At 40.4% G+C, this 19804-nt stretch overlaps 1 protein-coding gene across 4 annotated transcripts in view; it reads right to left on the reverse strand.

The window, feature by feature from the left end:
* denr (density-regulated protein) overlaps positions 1-19804 on the reverse strand; it is a 38058-nt gene that overhangs the window by 13496 nt on the left and 4758 nt on the right. For all 4 annotated transcript variants that reach the window (XM_043715779.2, XM_088000057.1, XM_043715778.2 and 1 more), the window contains 3 exons: positions 18780-18882; positions 17139-17158; positions 11102-11186 (listed from right to left, as the gene is read on the reverse strand). In XM_043715779.2, the coding sequence (XP_043571714.1) occupies positions 11102-11186; positions 17139-17158; positions 18780-18873 (199 nt within the window). In that variant the 5' untranslated portion in view covers positions 18874-18882. The remainder of the gene's footprint in view (positions 1-11101; positions 11187-17138; positions 17159-18779; positions 18883-19804) is intronic.

Consider the following 19804-nt stretch of genomic DNA (forward strand, 5'->3'; position numbering starts at 1 on the left):
TATGATGCAAATTGAGTAAAACCCAAGAATGGATGTTGTTTTTGTTGAATAAAAGACATAACTGAAGGCTGTATCTGAATGCACATGGTTTATCTTTTTGTTTTGAATGTTAAGAGTGCAAACTAGAAATAAGTATGATCTGATAGCTTTTACAGACATAGTTACAGGATAATTTAGTTTGAGATATGGATTCTGAAGGGGAGAGAACAGCAAGGACAGGAAACCACAAAAAGACAGCAGGGTGACTCTGTTAGTTAATAATAGCACAATAGTCAGGGATGACTCAACTTGAAGAAATCAGGACGTGGATGTGGTTTGGGTAAATGAGAAATGATACAGAAAAGAAGTCACTTACAAGATGCCAACAGTATCCTCACAATAAGGTGAAGTATAAAGGAAAAAAATAACAGAAGTATATAATAAAGACACAGTGATAATCATAGGAGGTTTTAATCTAAATAAACCCTGGATGAAAATCAGATAGGAAAGTAATTTAGCTAAGGAATTAATTGACTGTTTTTGGGAGAGTTTCTTAAACAGCACATTCTGGACCCAACCAGACAGAGTTGTATCAGACCTGGTAAGATATGATTAATGAATGGCCTCTGAAGATTCCTAGGTATCAGCCACCAGAACATGATTGAATTTTCCAAATAGTTTGAGGGACAAAGATTATTTTAAATTTAAATAAGGGCAATTACGAGGCCATGAAAGCACAAGCTCGGCAAAGTGTACTGGCAAATTAGGTTAAATGATAAGTCAATCGAGGCACACTAGAAAAGATATTTATCAAGGAAATATTTCAGAATACACAGAATAAATATTTTCAATGAGAAAGGAGAATTTCAAGGGGCAGACTCACCATCTATGGTTAACTAAAACAGTTAAAGACAGAATCAAACTTAAAGCAAGTATAATTGTGCAGGTCAGAAGATTGGGCTGAGTATAAATCACACAAAAATTGACTAAAAGATTAATGCGGTGGGGGGATAAGAATAAAAAAAAGGAAGCTAGCTAGAAATATTAAAAACAAATAGTAAGAGCTTCTATGAATATTTTTAATAGGTGAACATTGGCCCAATAGAACCAGAGTCTGGGGAATTAATTTGCAAAATCCACAGATAACAGCTGAATGGAGCAGATAATATTCAGGTACAGATCAAGGTGATCACACAGCATCAACACCAACTGGTGAGCAGACACAATGGCTTCTGATTCTGGAGGTCTCTGTCACACACAGACCTTGGATGTCCATATGGTGACAGGAAAAATAAGAGGGAATGTATATTGGAGCTGCAAACTGCCAAGTACCTTCACTTAATGATCGTCTTAGTGTCTTAAAACAAAAAGAGGCTGATTCATTAGTTTTAATATTCCAAAGTTCCCTTGATTTGGAGATGGTTCTGTTAGACTGAAAAACAACGAATATAACTTTTTCATTCAAAATGGAAGAGAAACGGAAAGCCAGAAACTGCAGGCCCATTAGCTTAATGTCTGATACAAGGAAGATATTGTAGCAGGACATTTAGAGTAGAGTAGAGTAATTAGGCAAAAAACTTCATGATGCTGTGAAAAGAAAATCATATTTAACTAACTTGTCGGAGTTCTTTGAATAAGTAATATGCTGTGAATAAAGGGGGACTGTACTTCGATATCCAGAGGCATGAGATAAAATAAGAACTTATGGTGTAGGGTTTGACATATTAGCATAGATAAAAGATTGGTTGACTAATAGGAAATAGTATGCTGGTGGCAATGGCCTTGCAGTATTGCTAGATTTTCAATCCAGAAACTCAGCTCGTGTTCTTAAGACCTTAGTTCAAATCTTGTCTGACAGATGGTGGAATTTGAATTAAATAAAGAACCTAGAATTAAGGGTCTAATGATCACCATGAAACCATTGCCAATTGTTGGAAAAACCCATCTCATTCACTAATGTCCTTTAGGGAAGGAGGTCTGTCATCTTTACCTGGTCTGGCCTACATGTGATTCCAGACCCACAGCTATGTGACTGACTCTTAACTTTCCATCTGGGCAATTAATGGTGGCCCAGCCAGAGACGTCCACATTCCGTGAATTTAAAAAAGTAGGCAAAAATGAGTCATTTTCTGGCTGGCAAGTTGTAGCAGGCAATGAGCCAGAGTTTAGTGCTATTTCCTCAATTTTTTACAATTTAAGTAAAATAGTTGGATGAAATGGCCGAAGTTATGATTGCTAAACTTGCTAATGATACAAATATATATAGGAAAGCTGTATTGAAGTGGAAATAAGGAGGCTGCAAAAGAGATATAGATAGGTGAAATGAGAGGGCAAAGACACGGCAGATGGAGAATACTATGCGAAAATATGACACTTTCTATTTTGACGGGGTGAATAAAAAAAAATTGGTAAACAGGTAAAGGATTCCAGAATTCAGATGCAGAGAGATCTAGGTGTCCTTGTATATGACCACAGGTACACAAAGTGATTAGGAAAGCTAATATAAAGTTATTGTTCAGTACAAAGGGAATTTATATTTCAGCATACAGGCATTGGTGAGATCACATCTATTTGTCTTCTTTTTCTAAGGAACTATGCAAATGCATTGGCAGCAGTTCAGAGTAGGCATACTGCACTAATGCATGGAATAGGCAGTTTGTGTTATGAAATGTAGGACAATACCTGTACCAACTGGGGTTTAGAGCATTATGAGGTGAGTTGATTCAATGCAACAGGGTACATATGTAAAGGATGTCTTTCTTCAAAGGCAATGGAAGAGAACTCTTTGAATTTCTTTTAGGAAGAGGGAGATAGATTCTTGATAAACAAGAGGTGAAAGGAACGTGGAGTAATCAAATCAGCCATGATCTTATTGAATGGGTGAGCAAGCTTGAGGTGCTGAGTGGCCTACTCTACTCCTAATACCTATGTTTGCATAAAGACCTCTGAAATGTGAATGCTAATATGCAAGTTCAAATAAGCACATAGGTATTGAAATTGCAAGAGCTAAAAAACATCCAGAAAAGAATGTGTGAGTATTTCTGCTATTTGATCACATCTGAAAATCTACAGAGATCTTTTCTGGAAGGCAAAGGGCAGTAGAAAGATGGACAAACCGAGGTGAGGGTTGTCACAAAGCTAGTCCCTTTTTTTTTTCTAAAATCCGTTCCTTGGCTCAAGGAGACTCTGTCCTTGATTTTTTTCAGAGGGGTAATAAACCAGGCCAGGCTCCAATCAGGGATGAAAAGCATTTTGAGAGGCCTTTTGTTTATATGTAAATAGATGAGACTTCAGGACAAAGTGGACATGTTTTAGAAGTGACCTGTATAATGAAAGGGAGTGGTCAGCTCTCTAGCTGAGCAGTTTAGTTCAGTCCTGAACTGGTGAGGAGTTCAACAGTGAGCTGTGTGGAAACTCTCTCTCTCTCTCTTTCTTTCTTTCTGCCCTTCAACTTCAACCTGTAAGCATGTGTTCCATTTATACTGGTTTTTCAAGGGAGTTGGGCTTATTGGGACTGTTGTGTATATTCGGGACAGCATAATTAAGGCTAGTTTGGATAGATGGAGTTCTGGAGGCGTTCTTCATTTTGTTCTTTGTGTTTCATTCTGTAATGTGAATAAATTTTTGTGTGCTTTAAAATCTAGTAGTCAACCTAGCTAACTTACTCGATGTTATTTTCACTGTACACTTACCAAATCAAATTGCAAAGTTATGCTCTAGGCTGCCTGCTGAAGAATGTTTTGAGCAATCTGGCCTAGTCCATAACAGAATGGGAGCTCTTTGTGGTAGGTGCTAGTGTCTTTATTTCGGGTGTTGGTTGGTTGGGTAGACAAAGCTTGGGATAGGAATGGCTCTTTCAGTCACCAAAGGTTTTCTGGATGTGGATGCGGTGACTCTGGAAGTTTTGCAACAAGTAAATAAGACCAAGTTGCAGGAATTAGCAGAGAGGCTGGAATTGGAACTGCCTGCTTCTATACGGAAAGGAGTGTTAATTATAGCAGTAGCTCAGCATTTAAACTTGTTGGAGAAACCATCAGAATCTATAAAGATGGCAAGAATTCAATTGCAAAAGAACAGCTTGGGTTAAAGGCAAGAGATAAGGAAAGGACAACAGAAATGAAACAGTTTGAGTTACAAATAAAAGCAGAACAGAGAGAAAGAGAGAGTAGCAGAAGAAAGGGAAAAAGAGAGAGAGCACAGAAAGAAAAAGAGAGTGTTTGAACTTCAAAAACGGACACTTAAAAAGGAAAGTCAGCATAAAAGGCTGGAGATAAAGGCTGAGGGTAGGCCTAGTGAGGATGAGCAAGCCCCTGGCAGTCAGAAGCCTAGTGAGAAATTGTAAGTAAGTATGTTCAAGCATTGCGTAAATTTGATGAGAAGGATGTGGAAGCCTTTTTCATCTCATTTGAAAAGGTCTAAACAAATGCAGTTGCCAGTGGCACTGTGGATTTTGTTGATCCAAACAAAATTTGTAGGTAGGGCTAGTGAGGTATTCGCATCACTATCACAGAAGGTATCTGGGGAGTATGAGGTGGTGAAAAAACCCATTTAAGTGCATATGAACTTGTACCAGAAGCCTACAGACAACGTTTCAGGAAGCTAAGGACAGACCCTGGTTAAACCTACTTTGAGTTTGAAAGGGTCAAACAGAGTAATTTCAATTGATGGTTAAGACTTTTAAAAATCGAGCAAACCTACGATGCCCTTCGAGAGGTAATCATTTTCGAAGCATTCAAAAATTCACTGCCTGAAGTAATGCGAACTCATGTGGAAGAGCAGAGTTAAAACAGCAAAGTTCGCAGCTGAGGTGGCTGATGATTATGAGCTGGTCCATAAAACTCAGTTCAGCTTCCAGAATTAATTTCAGTCCATGAGGTATAGAAACTGGGGCAAAGAAAAATCCTCACGTGGAAAGGGAAAGGGAGATCTCAGTGAAGATCATAAGGAGAACTTACCACAGGGTAAAAAAGAAACCCTTGAGGCAAAGAAATTAAAAAGCTCCGGTGTTTTCATTGTAATAAAGTGGGCCACACAAAACCACAGTGTTGGTGGGCTAGGAGAAAGCCAGATGTAGGAAAACAAGACAAACCTGGGCGTTTTGTTGGACTAGTAACAACAAGCACAAGGGAAGTGCCAGATCTGCTTAAAAAATATACATGCAAGGATAAAGTTTATTCATGCAGGCCAGGAGTAGTAGTTAAGGAGGTTACAATATTAAGGGACACAGGATCCTCTCAGTCTGTAATGCTGAAGGATGTGGACATATACACTCCTGAGGTACTATTGCCAGAAAAGGTAACAGGAATTCATGGTGACATAAAAAGTGTTCAATTATGTAAAGTGAGGCTAGAGAGTCCAGACAGAAGTGGAGAATTTGTTGTAGGAGTACTGGACAAACTCTCACCTCCAGGAATACAATTTGTCCTTGCAAATGATATAGCTGATTCACCAGTAGGCGTGCTGCCAACTTTAGTTGAAAAGTAAGTGGAGATGCACGCAACTTAAGATATGGAGAATGTTTATCCAGGAATGGGCGGCACGGTGGCACAGTGGTTAGCACTGCTGCCTCACAGCGCCTGTAGACCCGGGTTCAATTCCCGCCTCAGGCGACTGACTGTGTGGAGTTTGCACGTTCTCCCCGTGTCTGTGTGGGTTTCCTCCGGGTGCTCCGGTTTCCTCCCACAGTCCAAAAGATGTGCAGGGTCAGGTGAATTGGCCATGCTAAATTGCCCGTAGTGTTAGGTAAGGGGTAAATGTAGGGGTAGGGGTATGGGTGGGTTTCGCTTCGGCGGGTCGGTGTGGACTTGTTGGGCCGAAGGGCCTGTTTCTACACTGTAATGTAATCTAATCTAATCATGAAGAATTTTCCCTGATTGCGTGATCACAAGATCACAGAGGCACAAGCTAATGCAGGATGGAACAAAACGCACAGATAAGAAAGCTGATGTAGCTTTATCAGAAACTTTCTTTGATCAGGTAAGTGGAACAGAGAAGGAGCAAATCGGTAAACATGCAAGTATCGTTAACTCTGCTAAAATGATTGAAATACAGCAAAAAGATGAGAACTTAACACAGTTATCAGATTAGATTAGATTACTTACAGTGTGGAAACAGGCCCTTCGGCCCAACAAGTCCACACCGACCCGCCAAAGCGCACCCACCCAGACCCATTCCCCTACATTTACCCCTGCACCTAACACTACAGCCAATTTAGCATGGCCAATTCACCTAACCTGCACATTTTTGGACTGTGGGAGGAAACCGGAGCACCCGGAGGAAACCCACGCAGACACGGGGAGAATGTGCAAACTCCACACAGTCAGTCGCCTGAGGTGGGAATTGAACCCGGGTCTCTGGCGCTGTGAGGCAGCAATGCTAACCACTGTGCCACCCACTAAAGGCATTTACAGGGAAGGAAAGTGAATGCATTCCTTGTGTTATTATTTCTTAATGTCTTCAGATGATGTCTTAATGAGGAAATAGAGACCATCACACATTCAAGCAGATGAGAAATGGGCAGAGACTCATCAAATTGTTTTGTCAGTAGGGTATAGAAAGGAAGTGCTGAGAGTGGTACATGAGCTAGCACTTGGAGGTCATTTAGTAGTGAGGAAAACACAGGCTAAAACACAAAGACATTTTTACTGGCCTGGACTACACAAGGATGTTGTTGAATTTTGCCAGACGTGTCATACATGTCAGCTAATTGGAAAACCACAGATAGTAATAAAACCTGCACCTTTACTATCTATTTCAGCATTTGAGGAATCTTTCACATGAGTTTTAATTGATTGCATAGGTCCCCTACATCAAACAAAAAGTGGGAATAAGTATTTATTAACAATAATGGATGTGTCGACTAGATTTCCAGAGGCAATTCCCCATTACGAAACATCACAGCTAAAAGGGTTGTAGAAGAATTACTTAAATTTTTACTAGATACAGACTGTCAATAGAGATCCAGTCAGATCAAGGATCACATTTCACATCCGAACTATTCAAGGAGGTTATGGATAACTTGGGAATAAAGCAATTCAAATCTGCTGCTTACCATCCAGAATCGCAGGGAGTGCTAGAGAGATGGCATCAAACACTAAAGACCATGTTGAGGGCTTATGGTCAGGATTATCCAGATGATTGGGATAAAGGAATTCTGTTTGTATGTTTTGCAATCAGAGACACACTGAATGAATCAACCAAATTCAGTCCATTTGAATTAATTTTTGGGCACGAAGTAAGTGGACCATTAAAATTGATTAAGGAGAAATTAATAAGTTAGACTAAGTGTGTAGTCTCTGAATTCTAAGTGTCAAATGTTAGGGAATGATTAAATAAAGCTGAAGAGTTGGCTAGATGGCATTTAAAAGTATCACAGCACACAATAGTGAATAAGAAATCACAAATTTGCAATCTTGCACGTGGGGTTAAGGTATTGGCGTTACTTCCAATGACAGGTGAACCTTTAAAAGCCAGGTTTAGTGGACCTTATCAAATTGAGAAGAAATTGAATGTGGTGAACTACTTGATAAGGACTCCAGACAGGAAGATATCTCATAGAGTGTGTCATGTGAATATGCTCAAAAGGTATTTTGATAGGGAAGGAAAGCAAGAGGAGAAGGTGCTCATGATTACAGCACAGAGGGAAGAACCAAGTTCCGAGGATTCTGAATTGGACATTCCTCAAATCAAATTGGACAATGAGGAAGTTGTCAAAAATTGGGATAAATTATTGAGTTATCTTCCACAAGAAAATTGAAAAGACCCGGAAGAGTTATTGCTATCACATGGGGAGATGGCGGAGATAAACTGGGAAGTACTAACCTAATTGTGCATGATGTAGATATAGGAGATGCTGTTCCGATGAAGCAACATCCTTACAGACATAACCCTCTAAAGTTGGCTCAGGTTCAGAAGGTGATAGAGCGCATGCTCCAAGATGGCATAATCAAAGTGAGTTAGCGACTGGAGCTCACCTATAGTCATGGTGCCAAACCCAGATGGTACCCAACGGTTATGTGTAGACTATTGCAAAGTCAACGGCGTTACAAATACTGATGCATATCCAATTCCATGATTGGAGGACCGTGTTGAAAAAGTGGGACAAGCAACTTACATTTCTAAGTAGGACTTGCTGAGAGCCTACTGGCAAGTACCTCTGTTAGAGGCAGCAAAGGCAATTTCTGTTTTCGTAACAGCAAATGGACTATATCAGTTCAAAGTTGAGAGTGTGTTGCTGGGAAAGCACAGGTCAGGCAGCATCCATCACCTTCATCCACCTATCTCTTTCTCAGTTATGGATACTGCCTGACCTGCCGTGCTTTCCTGGCAACACACTCTCAACTCTGATCTCCAGCATCTGCAGTCCTCACTTTCTCCTATATCAGATTAGATTAGATTACTTACAGCGTAGAAACAGGCCCTTCGGCCCAACAAGTCCACACCGACCCGCCGAAGCGCAACCCACCCAGACCCATTCCCCTACATTTACCCCTTCACCTAACGCTACGGACAATTTAGCAGGCCAATTCACCTAACCAGCTCATTTTTGGACTGTGGGAGGAAACCCACGCAGACACAGGGAAGATGTGCAAACTCTACACAGAGAGTCGCCTGAGGCGGGAATTGAACCCGGGTCTCTGGCGCTGTGAGGCAACAGTGCTAACCACTGTGCCATCGTGCCGACAATATCAGTTCAAAGTCATGCCATTTGGTATGAAAAATGCTCCAGCCACATTTCAAAGACTGACTACCGAGGTCATTGCCGGAATACCTAACTGTGTAGTGTATATTGGTGACCTGGTTATTTTCAGTTACTCATGGAAGGAACATTTACAGCATTTAATTGGACTTGTTCGACTGTGGAAGGCAGGCTTGGTGGTAAACCGAGCTAAAAGTGAATTTGCCAAATCTGAAATCACCTTCCTGGGCCATATTATTGGACATGAACAAATGGCCCTATGAGATGCAAAATCGAAAGTAATTGGGGAATTTCCCACACCGTCAACAAAAAAGCAGTACTATGGTTCCTGGGATTGAGTGGATTTTACTGAAAGTTTGTGCCGAACTCTTGCAGTGTGGCTGCTCCACTCATTGAATTGTCAAAAAAAGGACAAGTAATTTCAGTGGTCAGCGGACTGTCAAAAGGCATTCAACAGCCTAAAATCTGTGTTAACCACTGCCCAGTATTAGCCACCTTGGATTACACGAAGCCTTTCAAGGTGGCTATCGATGCCAGTGATGTGGGTGTTGGTGCAGTGCTCCTGCAGGAGGATGACGAGGGAATAGAAAGATCCATTGGGTATTTTTCCAGGAAGTTGAACATTCATCAACAGAAATATTCAGTGGTGGAGAAAGAGACTTTAAGCTTGTGTTGGCCTTACAATATTTCAGTGTTTATATTACCAACAATGCACCGGAGACAATCGTATAAACTGATCACAACCCATTGACATTTGTGGAAAAATTTAAGGACAAAAATGCCAGACTGTTTAGATGTAGCTTGTCAGTGCAGCCCTTTGGTTCGACAATTGTGCATGCAGCAGGTCACAAAAATGTGATTGCCAATGCGTTATCAAGACTCAAATGCGATACGGAGGCGTTTGGTGGCGGGTATACCGCTGCCTGAATTTGCATGTGATTGTGCATGTTTATAATTAGTATAGTGGATGTGTGTGTTTAGACTACTAACTGGGCTTTGAAGGGTTAAAAATGAAGCCATCATTTGGTATTGATGGTTCATACTTTTCTTTTGGGGGGGGGGGGGGGGGGGGGAAGGTGTCACAAAGCTAGCCCCTTTTTTTTCTCAAATCTGTTCCTTGACACAAGGAGACTCTGTCCTTGATTTTTTTCAGAGGGGCAATAAACCAGGCCGGGCTCTGATCAGTCTGGTTTGGTACAGAGATTGAAATGATTTTGAGAGACCTTTTGTTTACATGTAAACAGAGGAGACTTCAAGCCAAAGTGGTCATGTTTTCAAAGTGACCTGTATAATGAAAGGGGAGTGGTCAGCTCCCTAGCTGAGCAGTTTAGTTCAGTCTTGAACTAGTGAAGAGTTCAACACTGAGCTGTGTGGAAACTCTCTTTCTGCCCTTCAACTTCAACCTGTAAACATGTGTTCCATTTATACCGGTTTTTCAAGGGAGTTTGCTTATTGGGACTGTTGTGTATATTCGGGACTAGTTTGGATAGATGGAGTTCTGGAGGCGTTCTTCATTTTGTTCTTTGTGTTTCATTCTGTAATGTGAATAAATTTTTGTGTGCTTTAAAATCTAGTAGTCAACCTTACTCCAGGTAAATTTCACTGTACACTTACTGAAACAAATTGCAAAGTTATGGCCCGGGCTACACAGTTAAGAACGTTTTGACTGGTCTGGCCTAGTCCATAACAAGGTGGATGACAGATGGAACAGAGTGGTTGCAGGTGAACTACCATGGATGCATGAGAATGAACTAAGAAAGAAGAATTTGATGACAAAAGATTTCCTGGCAGGAAGTACTGTGAAACATACACCAGCAAAGTTTCAATCTTGCGGTCAGATTAAAGACAGCATTCACAGTTAATTCCATTAGCAACACTTGAAGAAACTTTCCCTGACAAGTGACCAGATGATTTCTGAACAATTAATATTAGTCTTCACAGTATTATACACAGAAAACAAAGAAGAGTTATTCTGAATCAGAAGTGCAATATTCACTAAGTTATGCAAACATCCTGTGTTTGCATGCACCACTTATGAGGCACCAGGATTGAAATGACATATTCTTAAGTAATAGCGGAGATTGTTTTAATACAAACTCTTGGCAATTAAAAAAAACAAGAAATTACATGGCTCTGGATTGTTGGGGGAAACGGGGGTGCTGCACTGCACAGCACATCATGATGCTCAAATGCATTACGTCAGAACAACTAAGTCAATAGATAAGCTGCATTTTTTCATATCTGCCATTTACATCAATATTTTCTTTTAAAAGCTCAAACAACATACAATCGTGACTGCAGATAGTTTGTTCAGAGTGAACTTTAATGTATCAAATTTGCAACATGAACTTCATTGTGTAGTTTTGCATCCTTAAAGCATTGGTCCTCAAGACTGAAAAATGTTATGGAAGATTTTTTTGTTACCTATACTGAGTTTTGCAAATTCCTCTGGGCAATTCTTTTCCAGCCACTGTCTGCACTTGGTATACTGGGGCATGTATTCACAATACTGTAACAAAGCACACATAAGTAATTACTCAAAGAACAAATATCGATCATCTCAGTTTGAGTCACACTGACGATTCCATGTTCAAAGCAGTTACAATCTCTACTTGCTCTCTTTCCAAAGATGCTGTCTGACTTGCTGTGATCTCCACTGTTGTTTTCAATAAGATCCCACATGACCTGCTACTACCCAGTGGTCCAAGATTTAAAAAGTGGCTCTTGTGGTGCCTGCTATCTTTGAGCCAGGAGGCCCAGGTTCAAGTCCTGCCTGGTCAAGAGGTATATAATAACATCTGAGCAGGTTGGTTAGAAAATAGTTTTACAAGGTACATTGCTGCCCTCTAGTGGAAGAGATAATAAACATCAAAATTAATTAACCTGGTAACAATGTGTTGTGAATTAAACAAAATATAATTAGAAAGCTGCAGTGGTTGCAATTTTTGTAAAAAGGGATGTGCGCATCACTGACTGAGACAGCATTTATTGACGACACTAATTGACCTTCAGAAAATGATGATAATCTGCCTCCTTGAACCACTATACTCCATGTGATGTAGGTACACCTACAATGCTGTCAAGGCAGGAGTACCAGGATTTTGGCTTAACAACACTGAATGAATGGGGATATAGTTTCAAGTTCAGATGGTGAATGGCTTGGTGAGGAACTTGCAGAAGATGGTGGACAATTAATCAATTCGCTGGAGGGTGAATCTCCAGAAATATCACCGTCCTCAATGAAGCAAACCCAACATTATCAGTGCGAAAGAAAAGGCATTTGAGCACATTCAGCCAGAAGTCCTCCTACATGGACACTAGATGTTGGTCTTCTCCCCGGGTGCCCAGAATCACTGTCTTCAGCCAATTCGATTCACACCACATGATATCAAGCACAGCTAAAGGAACTGGAACTGCAAATGTTATGACCCTGACATCATTTCAGCAATAGTAGTACTGTTCCAGAACTAATTGCAACTAATTAAACTGTTAGCATAGATACAACACTGACATCCAGCTGGCAATGTAGTAAATTGCCCTGTACACAAGATGCAGGACAAATCCAAACCAGCCTATTCTCAATGAAAGCTGTGGACAGTCTGTGGCAGTGGCTCAACAATAAGCTGTTTACTGATGTTTAATTAAGGTAATGTCATTCAACTCCTGACCTCATTATTGCCTTGGTTCAAACAAATGGACAAAACAGCCAAATTCCAGAGGTGAAATGAAAGCGACTGCCCTTGACATCACGGCTGCAGAGTGTGGCATCAAGAAATCCGAGCAAAATCAAATCAATGGGGATCGAGGGAACTCTCTGTTGATTGGAGTCATACCCAGCCTAAAGGAAGATGGTTGTGGTTGTTGGAGGTCAGTTATCTGAATTCCAGGCCATTTCCTCAGGATAGTGCCTTGGGCCCAACCATCAATGGACTTTCTCTCCATTATAAGATCTGAAGTGGGGATATTCATTGATGCCTGCACAATGTTCAGCACCATTTGCAACTCCTCAGACACTGATGTAAGCCATTTTCAAATGCATCCAACATTAGGGTGAAAAGTGGCAAGTAACATGTGTGCCACACAAATGCCAGGCAATGACCATCTCCAATAAGGGAGAGAATCTAACAAACACTCCATGGTATACAGCACTACCTTCACTGAAACCCCCACTATCAATATCATGAAGAGATTATTGACCAGAAACTGAACTAGTTACAAGAGGTCAGCGGGTAGGAGTCCTGCAGTAAGCAATTTGCCTTATGACTCCCAAATATCTGTCCACCATCTACAAAGCACTAGTTAGGAGTTTGATGTAATACTCTCCAGGCATGACAGCAGCTCCAACAACACTTGAGTAGTTTGATTCCATCCTTGACAAAGCAGACTGCTGAATTAACACCACACTGACATTCAGTCCCTCCATCGCTGACACTCAGCAGCAGCGACATGTATCATCTACAAGATGCATTGCAGAAATTCTCTAAAGCTCCTTAGACAGCACTTTCCAAGCCCACAACTACTACCATCGAGAAGGACAAGGACAGTAAAAACATGGGAACACCACTAACTGCAAGTTCTCCTCTGAGCTACTCACCATCCTGACTTAGAAATAAATCATAATTCTTGCAGTGTCACTTGGTCAGAATTCTGGAACCCCTTGCTCAACAGCATTGTGGGCTACCAAACCAAGTGGATTGTTGCTGTTTGAGAGGTAGCTCAAAGACAATTAGGGTTTGACAATAAATGCTGGCCCAGCCAGCAATGAAGTAAGTGCTATTGCCTCTTCTGATTGGGATATAAACAATAATATGAGGGGCATGGATAGGATCAATAGGCAAAGTCTTTTCCCTGGGGTCGGGGAGTCCAGAACTAGAGGGCATAGGTTTAGCATGAGAGAGGAAAGATATAAAAGAGACCTAAGGGGCAACTTTTTCACGCAGAGGGTGGTACGTGTATGGAATGAGCTGCCAGAGAATGTGGTGGAGGCTTGTACAATTGCAACATTTAAGGAGCATTTGGATGGGTAGATGAATAGGAAAGGTTTGGAGGGATATGGGCCAGGTACTGGAAGGTGGGACTAGATTGGGTTGGGATATCTGGTTGGCATGGACGGGTTGGACCGAAGGGTCTGTTTCCATGCTGTACATCGCTATGACTCTATATACTTGGGTTGGGTTAAAATACAATTTATACATACACAAATCTCAAGTTTATTAAAACTGAACATTTGTAAAGTATAAAAAGGTGTTGAGAGTACAACGGAATAGCTTGAATGGTAAACACCTGCACCCCAAAATCTTGGTAACTTAAAATAGAGATATTTGAAAAAGTACAATTCGCCTTCTTCCACAAAGACTCAACGTTTCAAATTCCCTACACACAATACAAAGTTGATACGCAAATATTGAATGGAAGATCTGGCTGATGAAGGTGCAACATCTATGATTGTCTTTAAACAAGCTATATTTTCTTTTTCCTGTCTTGAATGCTAGTCTCTAAATATTCCAACTCGAAAGTAGCTGTTATTTTTTAAAATTCATTTGTGGGACTTGGGTGTTGCTGGCTTGCCAGCATTGATAGCACATCCCTATTTGTCCTTGAGAAGGCGGTGGTTGGTGGTGAGTTGCCTTCTTGAATCACTGCAGTCCACTTGCTGTGGGTTGACTACAATGCTCATAGGGAGGGAATTCCAGGATTTTGCCCCCTGATACCCATTGATTCCAGTTTTGTCAGAGTTCCTTCTTGCCATACTCGGTCAAATGCAGCCTTGATGTCAAGGGCTGTCACTGTCACCTCACCTTTGGAATTCAGCTCTTTTGTCCAGGTTTGAACCAAGGCTATAATGAGATCAGGAGCTGAGTGACCCTGGCGAAACCTAAACTGGGCATTACTGAGCAGGTGCTGCTTGATAGCACTGGTGATGACCCCTTCCATCACTTTACAGATGATGGAGAGTAGACTGATTGGGCGGTAATTGGCCGGGTTGGATGTGTCCTGCTTTTTGTGTACAGGACATACCTGGGCAATTTTCCACATTGTCAGGTAGATGCCAGTGTTGCAACTGTACTGAAAGAGCTTGGCTAGGGGAGCGGCAAGTTCTGGAGCAAGAGTCTTCAGTACTATTGCCTGAAAGTTATCAGAGCCCATTGCCTTTGCAGTATCCAGTGCATCCAGCTATTTCTTGATATCACGTGGAGCAAATTGAACTGGCTGGAGTCTGGTATCTGTGATGCTGGGGACCACTGGAGGACCCTGAGATGGATTATTCACTAGGCACTTCTGACTGAAGATTGTTGCAAATGCATCAGCCTTACCTTTTGTACCGATGTGCTGGGCTTTTCCGTCATTGAGGATGGGAATATATGTGCAGCCTCCTCCTGCAGTGAGTTGTTTAACTGTCCACCATCATTCACAATTGGATATGGAAGGACTGCAGAGCTTAGATCTGATCCGTTGATTGTGGGATCACTTAGCTCGGTCTATCACTTGCTGTTTATGCCATTTGATATGCAAGTAGTCCTGTTTGGTAGCTTCACGAGGCTGACACCTCATTTTTAGCTTTGCCTGATGCTGCTCCTGGCATGCCCTCCTGCACTCTCCACTGAACCAGAGTTGATCCCCTGGCTTGATGGTAATGGTTAAGTAGGGAATATGCCAGGCCATAAGGTTGCAGGTTGTGCTGGATTACAGTTCTGCTGCTGTTGATGGCCCGAGCGTCATTAGCTGTTAGATTGGTTCGAAGTCTGTCCCATTTAGAGCCAGACAACACAATGCAGGTTATTCTCCATGTGAAGGCTGGACTTTGTCTCCACAAGGACAGTGCAGTGGTCACTTTTACCTGTACTATCATGGACAGATGCTTCTGCAGCCTGCAGATTAGTACAGATGAGGTCAAGTATGTTTTTCCCTTTTGTAGGTTCCTTCACCACCTGCCGCAGACCCAGTCTAGCAGTTGTATCCTTTAGAACCTGACCAGCTCAATCAATAACGCTGCTGCCAAGCCACTCTTGATGGTGGACATTGAAATCCCCCACCTAGAGTACATTTTATGCACTTGTCACCCTGAGTGCTTCCTCCAAATGTTGTTCAACATGGAGGAGTACTGATTCATCAGCCAAAGGAGGACAGTACGTGGTAACCAGTAAGAGGTTTCCTTGACTATGTTTAGCCTGAAATCATGAGACTTCATGGAGTCCGGAGTCAATGTCAAGGACTCTCAGGGCAACTCCCTCCCGACTGCATGCTACTGTGCTTCCACTCTGTTGGGTCTGTCCTGCTGATAATGACAAGACATATCCAGGAACGGTAATGGTGATGTCTGAGATGTCATCTGTAAGGTATGATTCCATAAGAATGACTATGTCAGGCTGTTGCTTGACTAGTCTGTGAGACAGCTCTCCTAGTTTTGGCACTAGCCCCCAGATGTTGGTACGGAGGATGTGGCACGGTCGACAGAGCAGTTTGTGTTTTTGCCGTTGTATTTTCTGGGTCCGAGGTCAATGCCAAGTGGTCCATCCAGTTTCATTTCTTTGTTGTGAGTTTCCAGTGATTGATTCAACTGAGTGACTTGCTTGGCCATTTCAGCCGCATTGCTGTGGCTCTGGAGTCACATGCATGCCAAACTAGGTAAGGATGGCAAATTTCCTTCCCTAAAGGACATTGGCGAACCAGGTGGGTTTTTTCGACAATTGACAATGGTTTCATGGTCAGTCGACTCTTAATTCTAGGTTTTTTTTGTTTTTTTATTGAATTCAAATTCCACCATCTGCTATATTGGGATTCGAACCCATGTCCCCATAACATTATTCTGGGTTTCTGGATTAATAGTTGAGCGATAATACCACTAAACCATCCCTCCTCTTAAACACCGGTAGACACTGTAATATTTAACTGGCATTCTTCATGATAAGGGCACTTTTGACCTGTAAAACAATTTCTAATAAACTTGTCCAGAGATGTTATGAAACACCTTTGGAGCAAGTGGGATTTGTATGTGGGCATTACACCACAAGAGCCCCTCCTTTCAGAACTATATTAAAGACGGAGTTACTAACCATAGAATGATTCACTGACAGGTGCCTTAACTGGCACCAACTGAATGTCTGCTTAGTGAGCACAAAACTGAAGGTCAGTAATTTCTATAAGATGCAATGACACTAAGCATTAAATATTCCTGAGGCAGTAATTTTCACTTTATCATTAAATTTAAAGATTGGGTGAAGAATTGACTTCAAAAGAACTTATACTTCACTTTCTACCCTGCATGTATTACAGCTGTGACATACATAATCTGTAAAGTCCCATGTACAAATAGCACTTAAATTAAGCGAATCTCAAATGAATCTCAAACGAGTAACTGATATGCAATGTATTTAAATCAAAGTAGAATGAAAAGAGAAGTACAAAAGCGGAAAACGTTATCAAGAAGGTATGTTCATTTCACGTAATTAATACCACCTACCTCTGTTGGCAACGAACAGACTAGAAAAAGGAAAGAAAAAATAAGTCTTGTTATTATTGTCCTGTTTCCTCAGCCAAAATCTTAATTTCCTGATATTTCAGAACAAGTAAAAAAGCAAACAGCTTAAAAGTATTTGCATATAATTAAAGTAATTAAAATTGCCTGAAAACTTAACAATACATGTCTATTAAATAAGACTATAAAATGCTATAAATACACAAACTCTATCAGCAAATGCATTTTAAAAGACAAAAAGTCCTCAACTCCATATTGAATTCAGGGTTCGGTCATGCAGACTACTGATTTAGTCAGTCAACTTCCTGGATACTTTAGTTTCATAGAATTATAGCTTTTAAAAAACTTTGTTCAGAACTGGTGCAGAGCAATGTGAAAAAAAGCTAGTATCCAACAGTGAAAACAATCAATTTTGTGACCATAATGTTTTTTTTAAAACCTCTGACTATCAATAACTCATGGTTAGATGGCTTGCTAACAAACCATATTGTTAGCAAGCTAATGTAAATTCCATTGATCAATTCACAAAGTTTTGGTTCAAAAATTAAGTTTTTGGCATTCAGTACTTTATTTTAAAAAAAAACCATTCACTTCTTAGAGCACCATCATGTTCAATTCAACTTGTTTGTTTTGTATTACGAGTTAAACAGCTGCCTAGATCTTGTTTCTTCTTCTGATTTGCTTCATGTAATAGTTGTTAAGGTGTGCAATATCTTTTCCATTCTTGTTTCTGTTTCCATAATCTTCCTCCAACCAATACAACAAAACAAATCTGAGCTCATAAACCTTATCATGAATCCAGTTATGACTGAATACACCATTTGATGCAAACTAGATGGCAAGTGATATTTTAGACAGGGCGGAATGTTTTGTGACTAAATCTTTCATATCTTTATGAATCTAATCAACCAATCCACATAGTTCTGTGTTGGAGCTGGATGCCTGTAATGTTCCTTTTTGTGACAGGTAAATTTAAGGTACAAATCCAGTGTTGAGGGCCTGCTGCAGGTTACTGGACGATGTAAGACACGAGTTCCCATCGCACAGAACGAATAACGAGTTAAATAGCAGAAATAACCAGAAATCACGAGGACTGGCAATAAATGCTGGCCAGCCAGTAATTCCCACCTCCCACAAGAGAAGAAAGTGTATTTTCATTTTTAAAAAGGCAGATACAATCAGTAGAACAAATAATTTTTTTGTGCTGCAATAAACTGTTGTATAAAACTAAGAAGCCTCTAACTACATTTGTTCTATACAGCATGTGTTACCATCCAATGAATGTTTGAATAATAATGTTTGAGACTGAAATGGAATGAAGGAATAGGTGAACAAGGTATCAATTCATTATGAACTAGTTGGAAAATATGGGGAATTAATAAGCAGCGGCAGCAAATGTTATGGAATGCGATTTTAATTGAAATAAAATTCCCACTAAATGTGAGGAAAGGTCACCAGACCAGAAACATTAACTCAGATTTCTCTTCACAGATGCTGCCAGACTTGCTGAGCTTTTCCAGCTACTTCTGTTTTTGTTACTAAATGTATGGACTTGGACTCCATTTAGATAGTTACCTTGTAATGCATAACATGTATAAAACAAATTTTTTTTTCTGACAAACTTACTTCCACAGTAGAGTACTTTCAATGGGCATTGCGTCTTATTGCTGGCTGGTTTTACTTCTTTATTTTCTGCATCTGCATTTTCAGTAGACGCCATCTCACAAATCTAAAGATCAGATGTAAGCAAAGAACAGGATTTAATTTTATCTATTGACCTTAATCAAATATATATGTTGAAATGCAAGATTTATTCATATTATAAGATATTATATGTGAAGAGTTCCAGAATTGTCCAGTTTTTGTCATTTAACATCTTTCAAAAAGGCTAATAGATGGTGGACAAATTGAATTGTTCAAATGTTAGATCCATAAATATTTGTTATACAATGGATCAACAGACACGGAGAATGAGAGATACACATCAGCCATAATCTTATTGAATGGTCTATTCTTATTCTTAAGACTGGAAACCTGATAGCATGTTCACGATATGTTGGCATGAAATATTGTTTTTCATTACATAATGGCACTACAGCTTTAAGAGGTGTGTTTTATTCTTTTTCTATGAAGAAAAGTAGAGAAAGAGGTGCTGAGTGATCTGTTCAAAACCAATAAACAGCTGGTGAAGCCTTGGTTTTTTTCAAAAAAGGTTGGAACAACAGAAGCAGCCTGAATGCGCGGGGTCAAGCTCCCACAGAACCAGGATGTTTAATGTTAGCTTTCAGCAGTTGCTGGGGTCTTGAAGCTGGATGTGGAAGTTCTTATCCCTCTCTCTGTTACATCTCAAAGCTTGGGCTCTCTGTCTGCTACTAAAATTGCTTGTGAGATAATCTATTTTATTGAATTTGTCTCTGCCAAAGCTGCATTTACGGGAACAGTTAATTAGCAATAAATAGATCAATTATTTTGTTAAGCATTTCAATACAGTTAAAGTTAAGCCAATTCTTTTCTTTTTCTTTTGTCTGTACTTTAACTGTAGTGTAAACTTAAAGTGTGCTTTGCTCAAAGTTGAGCAGTTTGACCAATCTGCGTGTTTCTGGAATGTAACACCTTACACTTACCATTAACATAAGAAAACGTTAGAGTGT

This window comes from Chiloscyllium plagiosum, unplaced genomic scaffold, assembly GCF_037043375.1.
Source record: "Chiloscyllium plagiosum isolate Xiang-an unplaced genomic scaffold, Cpla_swu_hap1 HiC_scaffold_24, whole genome shotgun sequence".
In the NCBI taxonomy this organism is placed as follows: domain Eukaryota; kingdom Metazoa; phylum Chordata; class Chondrichthyes; order Orectolobiformes; family Hemiscylliidae; genus Chiloscyllium; species Chiloscyllium plagiosum.